This window comes from Vipera berus (assembly GCF_964194415.1).
Source record: "Vipera berus genome assembly, chromosome: 5".
In the NCBI taxonomy this organism is placed as follows: Eukaryota; Metazoa; Chordata; class Lepidosauria; order Squamata; family Viperidae; genus Vipera; species Vipera berus.
This window is the reverse complement of record NC_138207.1, coordinates 23,306,341-23,321,495: the sequence shown is the minus strand read 5'-3', so window position 1 is coordinate 23,321,495 and position 15,155 is coordinate 23,306,341. Positions and strand designations below refer to the sequence as shown.

Genomic DNA, 15,155 nt, shown 5'->3' with positions numbered 1-15,155 from the left:
GTCATAAAAGAGCCAAGGTTGCCTACCCTTGCCTTAAACCAGCCTGCTGCCCTCAGCCAACATTGAAGAGAAATTCCCAGTTTGACATGTCTATAGACATTCTCAATCATCCAGGACATGGTTGTCCCAGAGTTGTTTTTCCGAAAGGCAACTGCAGGATGAGGAGTGGCCTGCTTCTGGGGTTCACCCGGCCAAGTGGCAGTGGCAGGGTGACGGTCCTGAAACCCACCTACCCGACTCGACCCTCCTGCAAATTCACCATCTAGGGGACTGCCTTCCCGGAACCCCTTGTGACTCTATGCTCCTTCAATACTCCAGCACAGTACTGCACGCCCTCAGGGGTTCCCCCCTCTCCTGGGTGCGACCCGCCTACACTACATCCAATCTCGATGACGGGCCCGACCACTGGGCCTCTGAGAGATGGCCGGGCAGGGTCAGGGGCCTCCAGCATAAGTCCAACAAGAGGCCCCTGATTAAGTTCTTAGTTAAGTTTTTTGTAGGGCTAGGGAGGGGGGTGGGAGAAGACTATGGTTGCTCGGGAAAGGCAGGCCTTCCAGCTACCATAACGCAGGCCAGGCGTACGACCATTCGCGATGGTGAAAAACGAGGACCAGTCGCCGATAATACCCAGTGGCGTACTGACGAACAGCCTATTCCCAGGATGTTGGGGAACGGCAGAAGGTGCACAAACAGAGGGCCGCATCGTCACCGGGAGTGTCATCTCCGCTCTGTACAAGCGGTGAGACGCTCCGACCCTCTGTACTTCCCCGGAGGACCCGGGAGCGAAGGTGTGCAGCCTCCTATGCTAAGGCTGGTCTACCTGAATGCCAGGTCCGTAGCTAACAAGGCTCACCTCGTTCGTGACCTAGTGGAGAGCGAGCATGCGGACCTGGCTTGCATCACGGAAACCTGGCTGGGCCCAGAGGGTGGTGTCCCTCTGGTTGACCTCTGCCCGCCAGGTTTCCAGGTGCTGCACCAGCCTCGGACCCATGGGAGGGGCGGGGGAGTGGCAGTTATCATCAGGGAATCCCTTAGCCCGCGAGAGACCACCGTCCCTCAGATGGTCGGGTGTGAGTCTCTCCTACTGAGATACGGCCCGGGGGCGCAGTTGGGCCTGCTGCTGGCGTACCTACCACCTAATCGTGCAGCGGCAGCCCTGCCCGAGCTACTCGATGTCCTCTCAGGGTTGGTGGTTGAATTCCCAAAACTCATGGTCTTGGGCGACTTTAACCTACCATCCCTGGGAGGATCGTCCGAACTGGCTCGGGAGTTCATGGCTTCCATGGCGGCCATGGACCTGTCGCAAATAATTACTGGACCGACTCATGAGAGAGGCCACACCCCAGACTTGGTGTTCTTGTCTGGACGGTGGCGTGATGATATCGGTGGGGGTGCCACGACTGTTACGCCCCTGTCATGGACCGATCACCACCTCCTGCGGCTAGACTTCCCCTTTGCCACCCCCCGCCGTGGGTGCACGGTGCCAACCAGATGGTACCGCCCTAGGCGCCTAATGGACCCTGATAGGTTCCAGACAGCGCTGGGGGACGCACATGCACTCCCTGCTCACAGCTCGGCGGATGCCTTAGTGGAAGCCTGGGAAAAGGCAGCCATGGAGGCTCTGGACCGAGTTGTACCCTTGCAGCCTCTGACCCGGCGCAGATCCCAGCGAGCCCCATGGTTCACCGCGGAGCTCCGGGAGATGAAGCGTCGGAGACGGGGCCTAGAGAGCCGTTGGAGATCCAGTCGATCCGAATCCGACCGATTGCGATTAAGAATCCTCACCAGGTCTTATCTCGCTGCGATAAGGGTGGCAAAATCCAACTACTTTTCCACCCTCATCGCGTCCGCAGATAATCGCCCGGCTGCCTTGTTCAGGGTGACTCGCTCCCTAATGAACCAAGAGGTGAGGGAGGAACCCTTGCAGGGTCGAGCCGAGGAATTCGGTCAATATCTGCTGGATAAAATTGCTCGGATTCGAACCGGCCTGGACTCCAACTGGGCTGAGTTGGAAGAACAAGACATGGACAGTCTTGTTGACGTCATCTGGGAGGAATTTGATCCTGTGACTCCTAAGGAAGTGGACAGGATTATGAGGAGGTTGAGCTCCTCCACATGCTTACTGGACCCGTGCCCTTCCTGGCTGGCTTATGCAGCTCGAGAAGGGACACGAGGCTGGTTCCTGGCGGTCATCTCTGCTTCTCTGAGTGAGGGTCACTTCCCCACTGCCTTGAAGGAGGCGGTGGTGAGACCTCTCCTCAAGAAGCCCACCTTGGACCCATCCTCATTGAATAACTTTCGTCCAGTCTCCAATCTTCGCTTCCTTGCGAAGGTTGTTGAGAGCGTGGTGGCGCACCAACTTCCTCAGGTCCTGGATGAAGCGGTTTATCTAGACCCGTACCAATCGGGTTTCAGGCCGGGCTACAGCACGGAGACGGCATTGGTCGCTCTGATGAATGATCTCTGGAGAGCCCGGGACAGGGGCCATTCCTCTGTCCTAGTCTTATTAGACCTTTCGGCGGCTTTCGATACCATCGACCATGGTATCTTGCTGCGACGCCTCAGGGGACTGGGAGTGGGAGGCACGGTTCTGCGTTGGTTCTCCTCCTTTCTCCAAGGTCGCTCGCAGTCGGTGCTGGCAGGGGGACAGAGGTCGACCCCGAGGCCTCTCGTTTGCGGAGTCCCTCAGGGGTCGGTCCTCTCGCCTCTCCTGTTCAACATCTACATGAAACCGCTGGGTGAGATCATTCGCAGCTTTGGAGTAGGGTACCATCAGTATGCTGATGACACCCAGCTTTTCATCTCAACTCCAAACAAAATCAGTGATGCCCTCGACGTGATGTCCCGCTGCCTGAAAGCGGTCCGGGAATGGATGGGGAGGAACAGGCTTCAACTGAACCCGGACAAGACTGAATGGCTGTACGTACCGGCAAGCCAGGATACTCAGAGCATCCCATCCCTTAACATCGGGGACAAGTTACTACCCCCTGCTGATAGGGCCCGCAACCTGGGTGTCCTCCTAGACTCACAGCTCTCCCTGGAAGATCACATAGGAGCTGTGACCAAGGGGGCCTTATCCCGGGTTCGACTGGTGCGCCAACTACGGCCTTATCTGGACCTGGATGCCTTACGTACAGTCACCCATGCCCTTGTGACCTCTCGCCTAGACTACTGTAACGCTCTCTACATGGGGCTGCCCTTGAGATCCACTCGGAAGCTTCAACTGGTGCAAAGTGCAGCGGCACGGACACTTTTGGGAGCCTCCCGATACTCCCATATCACACCTCTCCTCCGTGCCCTGCACTGGCTTCCGGTTGCCTTCCGTGTGAAGTTCAAGGTGCTAACAATGACATACAAAGCCCTACATGGCATGGGTCCGGACTACCTACGGGAGCACCTTCTGCCAATGTCAACACCCCACCGCCCTGTGCGCTCCCACAGAGAGGGCCTCCTCAGGGTGCCACCGCTCAAGGAATGTCGGCTTGTGGCGCCCAGGGGGAGGGCATTCTCAGTGGGTGCGCCAGCCCTCTGGAACTGCTTACCAACTGAAATCCGGATGGCCCCCGACCTCCGCACCTTCCGGCGCGACTTAAAGACTTACTTATTCCAGCAGTCCGGCCTGGCCTGATAGCTCTGATAGCTCTAATTGGGGTCCCAGTTTGTTTTGTTCTGATTATTGTTCTCAATACTGTTTCGTTTTGTTGCCCATCTTACTCTGTACACCGCCCCGAGTCCCTCGGGAGAAGGGCGGTTTATAAAAACAAATAAATAAATAAATAAATAAAAGAGCCAAGGTTGCCTACCCCTGTGCTAGACAATAATGCTCTGGAAATGGGGACTTAGTCTGAAATAGTCCCAGAATGGCTCAGTGCAGACAGATTATTTGCTGAACTCTGGTTATGTCTTTTAAAATGGCTTGGGTGCTATATTTTTCTGAAGCTGTTTCTTTTTCAAGAAAGAATACTATTACACAGATATAAGAATAGGAAAGATATTTTGTTTAGACAAAATAACAAAGATTGGGGGATTTGATGTCCCATTAACCTAAAAACATTGTTCATCAATTAAATCAACAGTGGAACAGATCAAATAAACTTCTTCAGGGATTTACAAGCTGTGGAAGCGAGTTTTCTTGGTATCCAGCACTTTTCCTTTTTCCTGTTTCTTATTGTTACATTTTGGAAGGTTCAGAATTGTTTGAAAGGATTAGGTTTTGCTCTTTCTGTGAAGAGTCATTCTCGAATTGCATTTTCTTTTAGTCCCAAAGGCAGATGCTTTTGGAAGAATGTCCTTGGGAAAGACATTGTGAATAGGAATTCACATTTAAGAAGAGTCATTTACAACAAAAAAATAATAATAAAATTTCATGTGGTTTCTGGGATTCTTTATAGCAATGTTATTTTAAGTTTATATAAGTTTTAAAAAGGGGTGTCCAGGTCATTCCATCAGAGATGCAAATGACTGATGTTTCTAAGTATATTACATTTTCCAGATCTGTTTATTATAGAACTAATCGCCATGTCAATACATTATTTTTAGCTAAAGCTGATGAAGCATTAAAAGCAAAAGAGAGAAGCGAAGAAGAAGCAAAGAAGAAAAAAGAAGGTAATGTATGTGTGTTTTCTCTGGTGTTTGAATATTAAGAAGCAGTTTCTATTTGTGATTTTTAGAGGGATTTTACATTGGATGTTGGAATTAACATGTAGCAATTTTATATTAAGTACTATTCTAAGCCTCCTATCAATCAGTTTGTATGATCCTACATTCTATATAATAAGACGGGGGGAAATACATCTTGTATGAAGAAATTATGTCTCTCATCATATGATGTAAAGGCTTTATTTGACTTGGAAAGCTCTACAGTATCCTTTTTGCAGATATGGTGACCAGAACTGTAGGCGTGTATTTTAAGTATGTTTATGTTAAAAATTGTAAGGGACGCGGTGGCTCAGTGGGTTAGGATGCTGAGCTTGTCGATCGGAAGGTCGGCAGTTTGGCGGGTCGAATCCCGAGTGCCGCGTAACAGAGTGAGCGCCTGTTACTCGTCCCAGCTTCTGCCAACCTAGCAGTTCGAAAGCACGTAAAAATGCAAGTAGAAAAATAGGGACCACTACGGTGGGAAGGTAACAGCGTTCCGTGCGCCTTTGGCGTCTAGTCATGCCGGCCACATGACCACGGAGACGTCCTCGGACAAGCGCTGGCTCTTCGGCTTTGAAACGGAGATGAGCACCGGCCCCTAGAGTCGGAAACGACTAGCATGCATGTGCGGGGGAACCTTTACCTTTACCTTTTATGTTAAAAATTGCAGTAAAAATATTGCTATAATGACAGTATTTTCTGTTTCTGTTTCTAATAATTCTGATATGGGAGTCATGCTCATTTTTAAGCATGGATTCGCTGAGTTGATATTTTCATTGAACATGGATCCATGCACAGATGGATTCCCATTAGTCTACATGTGAATCTATCTGTCTTGGTTCAAATCTCATTACTGTACATTTGCTCAGTTGGAATAACAATTGCCATTTTAATGACTGTTTTCCCGGTTTAGTTACTTTTGAACAACCATACGAAACATATGCTTTGAAATGTCATAGATACTGTATATATCAGTATTTATTTTTAAGATCAAGTAATTTATGAACAAATTAAAACCCCTTTTTCAATGGCTTCTTTGTGGACCAATAGTTTTTTAGGTATGGATCAGTAAAAATATGTTGCACTTTGTATTTCTTTTAATCCATAAAAATATTTATGACTATTTATGTCTGCAAATACTCTTTAAAAGCTTCTATTTGTATCTGTCTGAAATTTTTGTGGTCGTTAACATAAATTGGCTGAGGACCTTTTTTATGCAAATCATCTTGCTTTTATTATTTGATATGTAAATTTTCCCAGTGAAGACTTCTTCAATGTAAGCTCCTTTTAATGTATTAACTGCTGTTGATTTCAATTTTCAATAGCATACCTTCTTTTCAAGGACAATTTACAACAGGTTTACAGTTAGGAAGGGACTAATGAATGCCATTCAATGCTCAAAACAGTTTCTAATGAAATTTCACTGTCTTTTATATTGGTTCCATTCTTTATTCATTCTGTTTTCTAATTATTTTTTATTAAATGTTAAAAGCATATATATATATATATATATATATATATATATATATATATATATATATATATATATATATATATATATATATATATATATATATATATATATATATATATATATATATTATTAACAATAATTGTAGCAAATATATTAACATTAAAATTAAAATCTATACTGTACAAATTAAAGTAAAAAAATGAAAAGAAAATGAAAAGAAAAAAGAAAAAAAACCCATGAAGATATAAAACTACTAATTTTAATAGTCCATTAATTTTGAGAATTTATTTCTAAGTACTTTCTGTTTCCTATTTTCCAGTATTTCTGTTTATTTCATTTTTACCATTTCTTATCATTATTACAACACTATACGCAGGGCTTTTTTTCCTCATAGAACGCTCAGAACGGAGTTCCGGCACCTTTTTTAGATGGAACCTTGTAGGGTAGGCAAGGCAGGTTGTATGACGTGTGAGTTCCGGCACCTTTTTCTTTTACAAAAAAAGCACTGACTATACGTACACATGATTTCTAAGATGGATGGCCAATAAATGTAATAAATAAACAAACTGTTAAAATCCAGTTAAAAATGTATGCATAAAAATTGATTCAATCATTTCAAAGATTTTTGTGAACTTGAGGTCTCCTTGAAAGTGAGGGGATGAGGCGAGTCTAAATCTGAAGAGAGAACATTCTGTAACTTGGGGAATGATACAGAAGAACACTTTCTTCCATTTGTTCAGTATGAATCAGGACTTTTTGAAGAAAGATTCTTCTATTGACTGTCATTGGAAACAATTGTATGCCAGGAGAACTTAGAGCAAGGTCATTTAGAGCTTTAAAGAATCAATATCTTAAATTTCATCTGATGGACTATCAGTTTAATAATAAAAACCAATTATTTCAAGAGATCCATAGTATTATGCATCGGTTATTAGCTTGGCTTCTGATTACATCAGAATATATTTCAACTGTTAAAAATACTATAATCAAAAAACAAATAACTATCCTTTGATCTGATTGATGCAGGCACAGGTACAGTTGTTCATTATCCATAATTATGGAAGCATGTTTGTTGACCTGTCACCACCTGGAAATCTAGAAAAAGCTGTAATATAGCATGTGAATAATATAATTTATTATCTGTTATATTTGAATACTACTTTTAACACGCCTGCTAAAATATTGCAAACAATAAAGAAGTATTTCATCAAAGAAAACTGTAAAAATATTATTTAAAAACATTACTCAATAAATATTATACCTCAAATAATATAAGTCTTTTACCCTGTCACCAGTCCAATTACTGACCCATGTCAGAACCTCCTTTTTTACCCATATCCTAAACTAAATGCAAGACACATAGACAGAAACCAAATCTGATTATTATAATCATACAGTTAGCAGTTAATATGTGTTACTGTACACTATTTTAGAAGGCCATGTATCTGAAATGCGTAATAATCTTTACAGGAAGGAAATCATAGATATCTATATAGCAAATAAAAATTAATATTTATATATTACTTATTTTACAGTCTTTGTAAACTATCCCAATTCCAAAGGACTACGTGGTATACCACATTGAACAAAAAGAAAAACAAATAAATCCAAATTAATATCAAAAATAAAAGATAACCACAAAACAAATAAGGACACTTCAAGTTTATTATGATCATAGACCAATGTTTTATACAAATATAAAATTGTAAAGGACCACGGAAATTAAAAACCAAAGAAGAGGTAAAATAAAAGCATAAAGTGTATAAAGTTTAAGTACATAGATGTTAAGTAGAGTCCGTAAGATACCAAAAAGTGAATAAAAGAGAGTTTAAAAGAAACAAGATGTTAGCAATAGAGAATTAGTAAAATATGATTACTGAAGTGCTAAATTAAATGCTAGTTAATATTCGGGTGTATCTCTGGAGAAGGCTTTAATGTTGGAAAAAGAGGAAGAAAAGAGAAGAGGACAAAGGAAAGAGAAGAGGGCAAACTGCAGCAAGATAGATGACCTTAGCTACACTGACAATTAATGCACTGTTGGGAAACCTGAAAGAATAGGTTGCAGTGATTGCCATGGGGAAAATTGACTCACTGATCTACCTGACATATATCTACAGTGAGGACATTGGAATGTCATACAGACTGGAAAAGTATGTGAATAGCAATCAAGAGAGGAAAGGTAGTTAAGACTGATGGAGTGGAATTACATATCAGATATACTGATGAGTTACAAGTACATTGGTATTCCACAGTCACATGGGAACCATAAGGAGAAAACAAGGAACACAGCAGTATCCAAGTACCACCAAACAGGTCTTGAAGAGCCTTCAGAATGTAGCATTGACAGATAGCTAATTGGGAAATCTACCAGTGACTGCAAAGGGCTGCACTATAGACAGCACTGAGACACAGCAGCACAAGTACAGGTACTAAGCATAAGTACCATAGAAGTAGGGGTCTACCACACTAGATGGGACTATGCAAAGAGCCTTCAAAGACAGTCCAACAGCATAGACTGAATGGCACATCAAATAGCTGGCATTATGTACAAGAACTTCTGCAAGTGTATGGGCTAGACCTTCCCGAGTCCAGATGGGAGACTCCATAGAAGGTTGTGGAGGATAATGATTAAAATCCTGTGGGGTTTCCAGATGAACAGGTAGGTATTGGCTAATCAACTAGACATAATGGTAGTAGACACGGACCAGAAGACAGTGATAGTAGTGATAACTGTTGCGGTGCCAAGAGACAGCAACATTAGGAAGGAGTATGAGAAGCTGGAGAAGTACCAAGGGCTGAAGGAGAAACTGGAGAGGATGTGGAAAGTAAAGGCCAAAGTACTCTCAGGAGGAGCAGGAGCACTTGGGGCTGTGATTCCTAAGCTGGTAGAGTGGCTCCAAAAGATGATGATGATCATGATGATGATGATGATGATGATGATAATAATGATGATGATGATGATGATGATGATAGTGGTGGTGAAAGGGACCTTGGATGTCATGTAGTCTAGCCCCCTGCTCAGGCAGGAAACCCTATACCATTTCAGACAAATGGCTGTCCAGTCTCTTCTTAAAAACTTCCAGTGTTGCGACATTTACAAACTTCTGGAGGCAGATTGTTCCACTAATTAATTGTTCTAACTGTCAGGAAATTTCTCCTTAGTTTTAGGTTGCTTCTGTCTTTGATTACTTTCCATCCATTGCTTCTTGTCCTGCCTTCAGGTGCTTTGGAGAATAGCTTGAGTCCCTCTTCTTTGTGGCAACTCCTGAGATATTGGAACACTGTTATCATGCCACCCCTAATCCTTCTCTTCATTAAACTAGACAAAACCAATTCGAGCAACCATTTCTTATATGTTTTAGCCTCCAGTCCCCTAATCATCTTTGTTGCTCTTCTCTGTACTTTTTCTAGAGTCTCAACATCTTTTTTACATCATGGTGTCCAAAACTGTATGCAGTATTCCAAGTATGGCCTTACCAAGTCGTTATAAAGTGGTATTAACACTTCACGTGATCTTGATTCTATCCCTCTGTTAATGCAGCCTAGCACTGTGTTGGCTTTTTTGGCAGCTACAGCACACTGCTGGCTCATATTTAAATGATTGTCCACTAGGACTCCGAGATCCTTCTCACAGTTACTACTATTGAGCAAGATAATACCTATACTGTACCTCTGCATTTGGTTTTTCTTGCCTAAATGTAGAACCTTACTTTTTTTACCATTGAATTTCATTTTGTTAGATAGTGCCCAACGTTCAAGTCGTTCCCGATCCTTCTGTATCTTAAGACTATCTTCTGGACTGTTGGCTATTCCTGCCAGCTTGGTGTTGTCTACAAATTTGATGAATTCCCCATCTATCCCCTTATCCAAATTATTGATGAAGATGTTGAAGAGCACTGAGCCCAGAACAGAGCCCACTACACACTTCCCTCCATGTAGATGAAGTTCCATTGAGGACCACACTCCAGGAACAATATCAGAGCTCTCTGTCCAGAAGAGTACAGTGCTAGGAATAGTTAAGATATTATTCAGAATCCTCAAACTATCCTAGGCCTCTATAGAAGATCCGAGATTGAGAAAAACACAAACCACCCATAGGATGAGAAGGGATTTTTTTCCCTGTGGAATTAGACCCAGAAGACTATTGACCTGCAATGCAGCAACTTTAATATAGATATAATGTTATACTACTTGAGCTACATGAACTCCAAGGGCAGTCTCAAGTAGAGGATATTGACTGGTGAGGCATAAGTTACTGAGGTCAGGGCATCTTGGGGCAATGATATGAAAGCAGGTTCCAAATGAATGAGTCAATGAGCTTTGAAAGCAGAAGTAAAAGTATGGGTATGCATAAAAACTTATAGGGTTTTGCAGCATTTTTAAATGGGCTGTAAGTAATAAGTTCATGTCTGGTTATTCTTAGTAAAGCAAGAAGATCATTAAGTAGGCGATGCCCATTACTACTCTTTGTTGTTCAGTTGTGTGGTATCTTGGCCAGACAGGAATATACTTGTGTATGGGAGAAAGTAGAAAAATTTTATCCACCTTTGCTGTTTTTAAAGTTTTAAAAATTGTAATCAGTGTTCATCCTCTTTTTCAAACCAACAAATAAATATATAAGGCCTCAGTTTGGTTTAACTTGGTTGTGTGCACAATAGAAATGCATGATAGATTTTGTATGTATTTATGCTTACTATACTCAATGATACACTATCACTATCAAATTTCAGTTTTTGGTGTAATTAATTTGAATAATTTAAATTTAGTTTAAACTCAAAACAGCTTAGATATGATTTTTACCTATAAACCTGGGGAAAAGAAATTAGATACAATAACCTGATATCAGCTTTTATTAAGGTGTTAAAATAAAACTCAGGAAAATATGAAATGTCTATGTTGTTTTAGTTCTAAAAAAATTAGAAACCAAAGAAATAAAGATTCTTTATTTAAAGGTTTATATGGTTACTGAATCCAACATAAAACAACCAATTTTTTAATAATTAAAATTACTAATCTCCTCTCCTGACTTGAGGCAGTTCATTTAAAAATAGATATAATAAAGTTTTCCTAATCTTAAATTTTGAAAGAAATATATTTCAGACATGTATGGGGAACTAAAAGCTTTTGCTTTTTTAGTGTGCTAAGCAAAAGCTGAGTTATAAATAAGCACATTGTTTTGAATTTTGTGAACACAGGTATTTCTTTCATCTGCCTCTTGATACCATTGATTTAATGTTACTTTTATTGTAATTTTATGTCAAATCAGGTATGTGATTAGATGTAAAATGTTACATTTAATCTGCTCAAAAATTGAATTATTTTACTTTCAAGCTACCTATAGACCCTCCCGCTGGTCTGTTGTTACATATGGTGCATTTTCTTGTCATGATTACAAATGGAGGACAAATTAGAATCTATAGAGAACTGACCTAAGTTACAGATTAGAGACTTGGAGGTTGTGCTATTTAAAATGTTTTAATTACCATAGCCTGTCTAGTCAGCAGAAGGATTCTCATTCTCCTTTCTTCTTTTTTTGTACAGTATGTTGCTATTTTGTAGCAGCTCTAATATACGTTTGATAGAATAATTGTATTTTCATTTTCACTGACCCTATTTTAATTTGCTGCATGAAATAAAAATGCAATATTTTTCCAAAAGAATTTCAACGATACAAATTATTTTACTTTATATCTAACTGAAAAAATGCATTAAACTCTTATTTATGTGATAAGTGTCAGATTTTATGATGGTTTTATTGGCAGTCCTGATTATTTTTTAAAAAAATAAAACCTCAGACCAAGTTAGTCATATTCAAAGTATGCAGTCATGCTAGCAGTAATATAAGTAAGGTATTGATAGAATAATTGTATTTTCATTTTCACTGACCCTATTTTAATTTGCTGCATGAAATAAAAATGCAATATTTTTCCAAAAGAATTTCAACGATACAAATTATTTTACTTTATATCTAACTGAAAAAATGCATTAAACTCTTATTTATGTGATAAGTGTCAGATTTTATGATGGTTTTATTGGCAGTCCTGATTATTTTTTAAAAAAATAAAACCTCAGACCAAGTTAGTCATATTCAAAGTATGCAGTCATGCTAGCAGTAATATAAGTAAGGTATGATATAAATACTACTGAGGGAAACAATTTTTTTTATTCAGATTAAGTATTTTGGATTACTATTATGATATAAATAAGTAGTTGTTTTTAATGTATGCTTCATAATGCAATCAAATGATATCTTGATTAAAACTGAATTGACCATGAAAAAATTCAGTTGAACTAGAAGGTAATTCAAATATCTCACACTTCTCTTTTGGTACCTGGAATGAATAGGTATGTCAAAGTTATATAAGAAATTGGTATATAGAGTAAAGACATTTGTTAAAATCATCTCAAATATCAAATATAAATAAATGACCTATTCTTTTAAATTTAATAAAATAATACTTAAACATGTTCCTTGATGCTTTAATTTTGAACTTGCATTTTTGTTTTTCATACGTGTTGGCCCAATGTTGAATTGATTAGTTTTGCTAGTTAGTAAGCTGTAAAATATTTTATATACACTGGAGAAATAAATTTGTCAGAAAATCAGCATGAGTAAATTTAATTATTGCTCAGAGACCTTTCCCTTTCTTAGCTTAATGATCCTGAAATTCCCCTCGTTTCACTGAAAACTGGATGCTGAGCTTCACTTCCCAAATTGTTTCTCCACACAGTGATAAGTCAAGCAATTATTGCTTTATTGATTTTTCATCATGGCAAATTTAAAGTTGATTTTTCTGTGAAAAGGCAGGGGTGAGTAAATGTCTCCCCTCAGTTTAGTACAAGAGCAAAATCTTGTATCAGGGCAAAATCTAATATTCAGAGGTCAACCTCTGAAGTGAATAATATGGTCTCTTGGCCGTAAATTAGGGGAAGAAATCAAGGCTACAAGTATGATTGAATATATATGAAGGTGGCTTAATTTGTTCCATTTATATGAAAAAATCACATAGCACATAGTTAGAGAGCATTGTATTGTATAACCTTAGAAATAGAACCCATCTGAGTATGCGCAATGAGGATGAATTAACTAAATTGTTCCTCAGAAGAGACAGTAATTTTCAGGTAGGAACTAATATTATTATTTCACACTTGAAATAAAAATAATGTTTACTATATAAACTTGAATATTAATATAATTAATATAATTATTGAATATTAATATAAACATAATATGTAATGTATTTGTCTTTTATCTGAAACGTGTTTCTAGTAATTATCAGTATTCATGAAGTTAGTATTTTATTATTTTCTTCTAGTTCTTCATTAAGTAGAATAATTTTAGGTCCACTTTACAAATAAGAACTGGAGTTTAATTTGTCTTGAATTTCAAAGTGCAAGTTAGGGTTTATAAGTAATCTCATTCATAATACATAAATATTATGTATTTATGTATATGGCAAAGATTTTTGTAGTTACCAAGAAGAAAGGTTCTAGCATAGCCTTCTTCCTGACATCTAATTTTCTATGCATACAGATTTAGATGAATGGATCTAATATGAAAATAAAGACCAAAATAATTTGATCTTAAAAAGAATAATTATTCTTTCATTTAGTTTTTTTCTTTAAATGTAACTAAAAACTTATAGAAAAAAACCTAAATGAAAGAATAATTATTTTGTGCACAAATTTTGTGCAATGGGAAATCAAATAGGCGATTCTGATAGATTTTCAAACATTCCAGATATTAGTTGTATAATGCTGGTTTCCTGACTTTAAAATAAACATAATACTTATGTCAAAAATGGGTAATCCTATAACCTGCATTGTGGACAAGCTCTCTCAGGTTTACTACTAAAACAGGTGGTATCTGAAATAAGATCTTTTTCTGACACTGTACATTATCCAGGAGGAGAGACTGCAATAATGCCTAGACTTAAATTGTTTAAGTGTCAGCTGAGAGGTGCTATAAAAGAATACAAAATCATTCATCTAGATTTCAGCTTTAAATACTCCTCCTATCAATCTTGCCACCTATAAAGTCAAGACCTGAATGGAAAATCTTTAGACTTTGTAAACGACATTGATTTTTCTTCAATGGTATGAAGTGCTAAATCTCCAAGTGGAAAAGAAGCGCCTTATGGCATGAGTAAGTTTGTTTTAATGCCAGGAAATTACATCATCCATAATTCCTAAATTTAATTTCAGGAAATCATAAATACTTCTTTTCAATCAATCATTCATGCCTTTTATATATCACTTACCAGAACAATAATGCTACTTCACTAAAGGCAGAAATGTGCCTCAGACCATGAGATACTCTGTTATGGACTAATACTTACTAAGGCTTTCTATAGCACTTATTACTAAAATTATATTTTAGAAAAACATATCCCAGAATAGTTCTGCACAAGAATTTACAAGAAAACTTGTAATCAACCTACTATAAACAATTCAGTTGAACAATTCAGATTTGTTGTAATTTCAAAAATAATTTTGACTATACAATATTTAAAACACGGTTCATTCAGTATAATGTATATACCTTCTTAGCAACTATCACTGCTTAGATAGTGAATAAGACTAGGCCTAGTCATTTGGATTGGAGACCCATTAGAATACCAAGGTTGTTAGATAGACCTGGATGCAGAGAAATATGCTATAAGAAAGCAGCGACAAAACACTTCTGTACTGATATCAAGAAAACTATAGGACATGTCTCTAGTCATCAGAAGTGAGCATAATTTGAAGATGACTTAGTGTGTGTGTGTGTGTGTGTGTGTGTGTGTGTGTGTGTGTAATCTCTTGCATAATGCATAAAATGTTGATGGGACTTGGATGAGCAATTAATCCCATCAATTGAGTACCACCAATGAAAAATACCTCACTAATATAGTGGTGGCAATCTGAGAAACTATTATTCAGGTGTTCTTATGGTAATTGAGTTTCATGTTGCTGTGAAGAACTTTAAAACTATCTCCTTGAATTGTATGTGGAAATATATTGGCAATTGGTATAGATCTCTTAAAACTGGCAAGCTATCTTC

General features: G+C 39.0%; 1 protein-coding gene across 7 annotated transcripts in view; it reads left to right on the top strand.

The window, feature by feature from the left end:
* RSRC1 (arginine and serine rich coiled-coil 1) overlaps positions 1-15,155 on the top strand; it is a 159,291-nt gene that overhangs the window by 125,861 nt on the left and 18,275 nt on the right. For all 7 annotated transcript variants that reach the window (XM_081330003.1, XM_081330004.1, XM_081330005.1 and 4 more), the window contains one exon: positions 4,540-4,605. In XM_081330003.1, the coding sequence (XP_081186129.1) occupies positions 4,540-4,605 (66 nt within the window). The remainder of the gene's footprint in view (positions 1-4,539; positions 4,606-15,155) is intronic.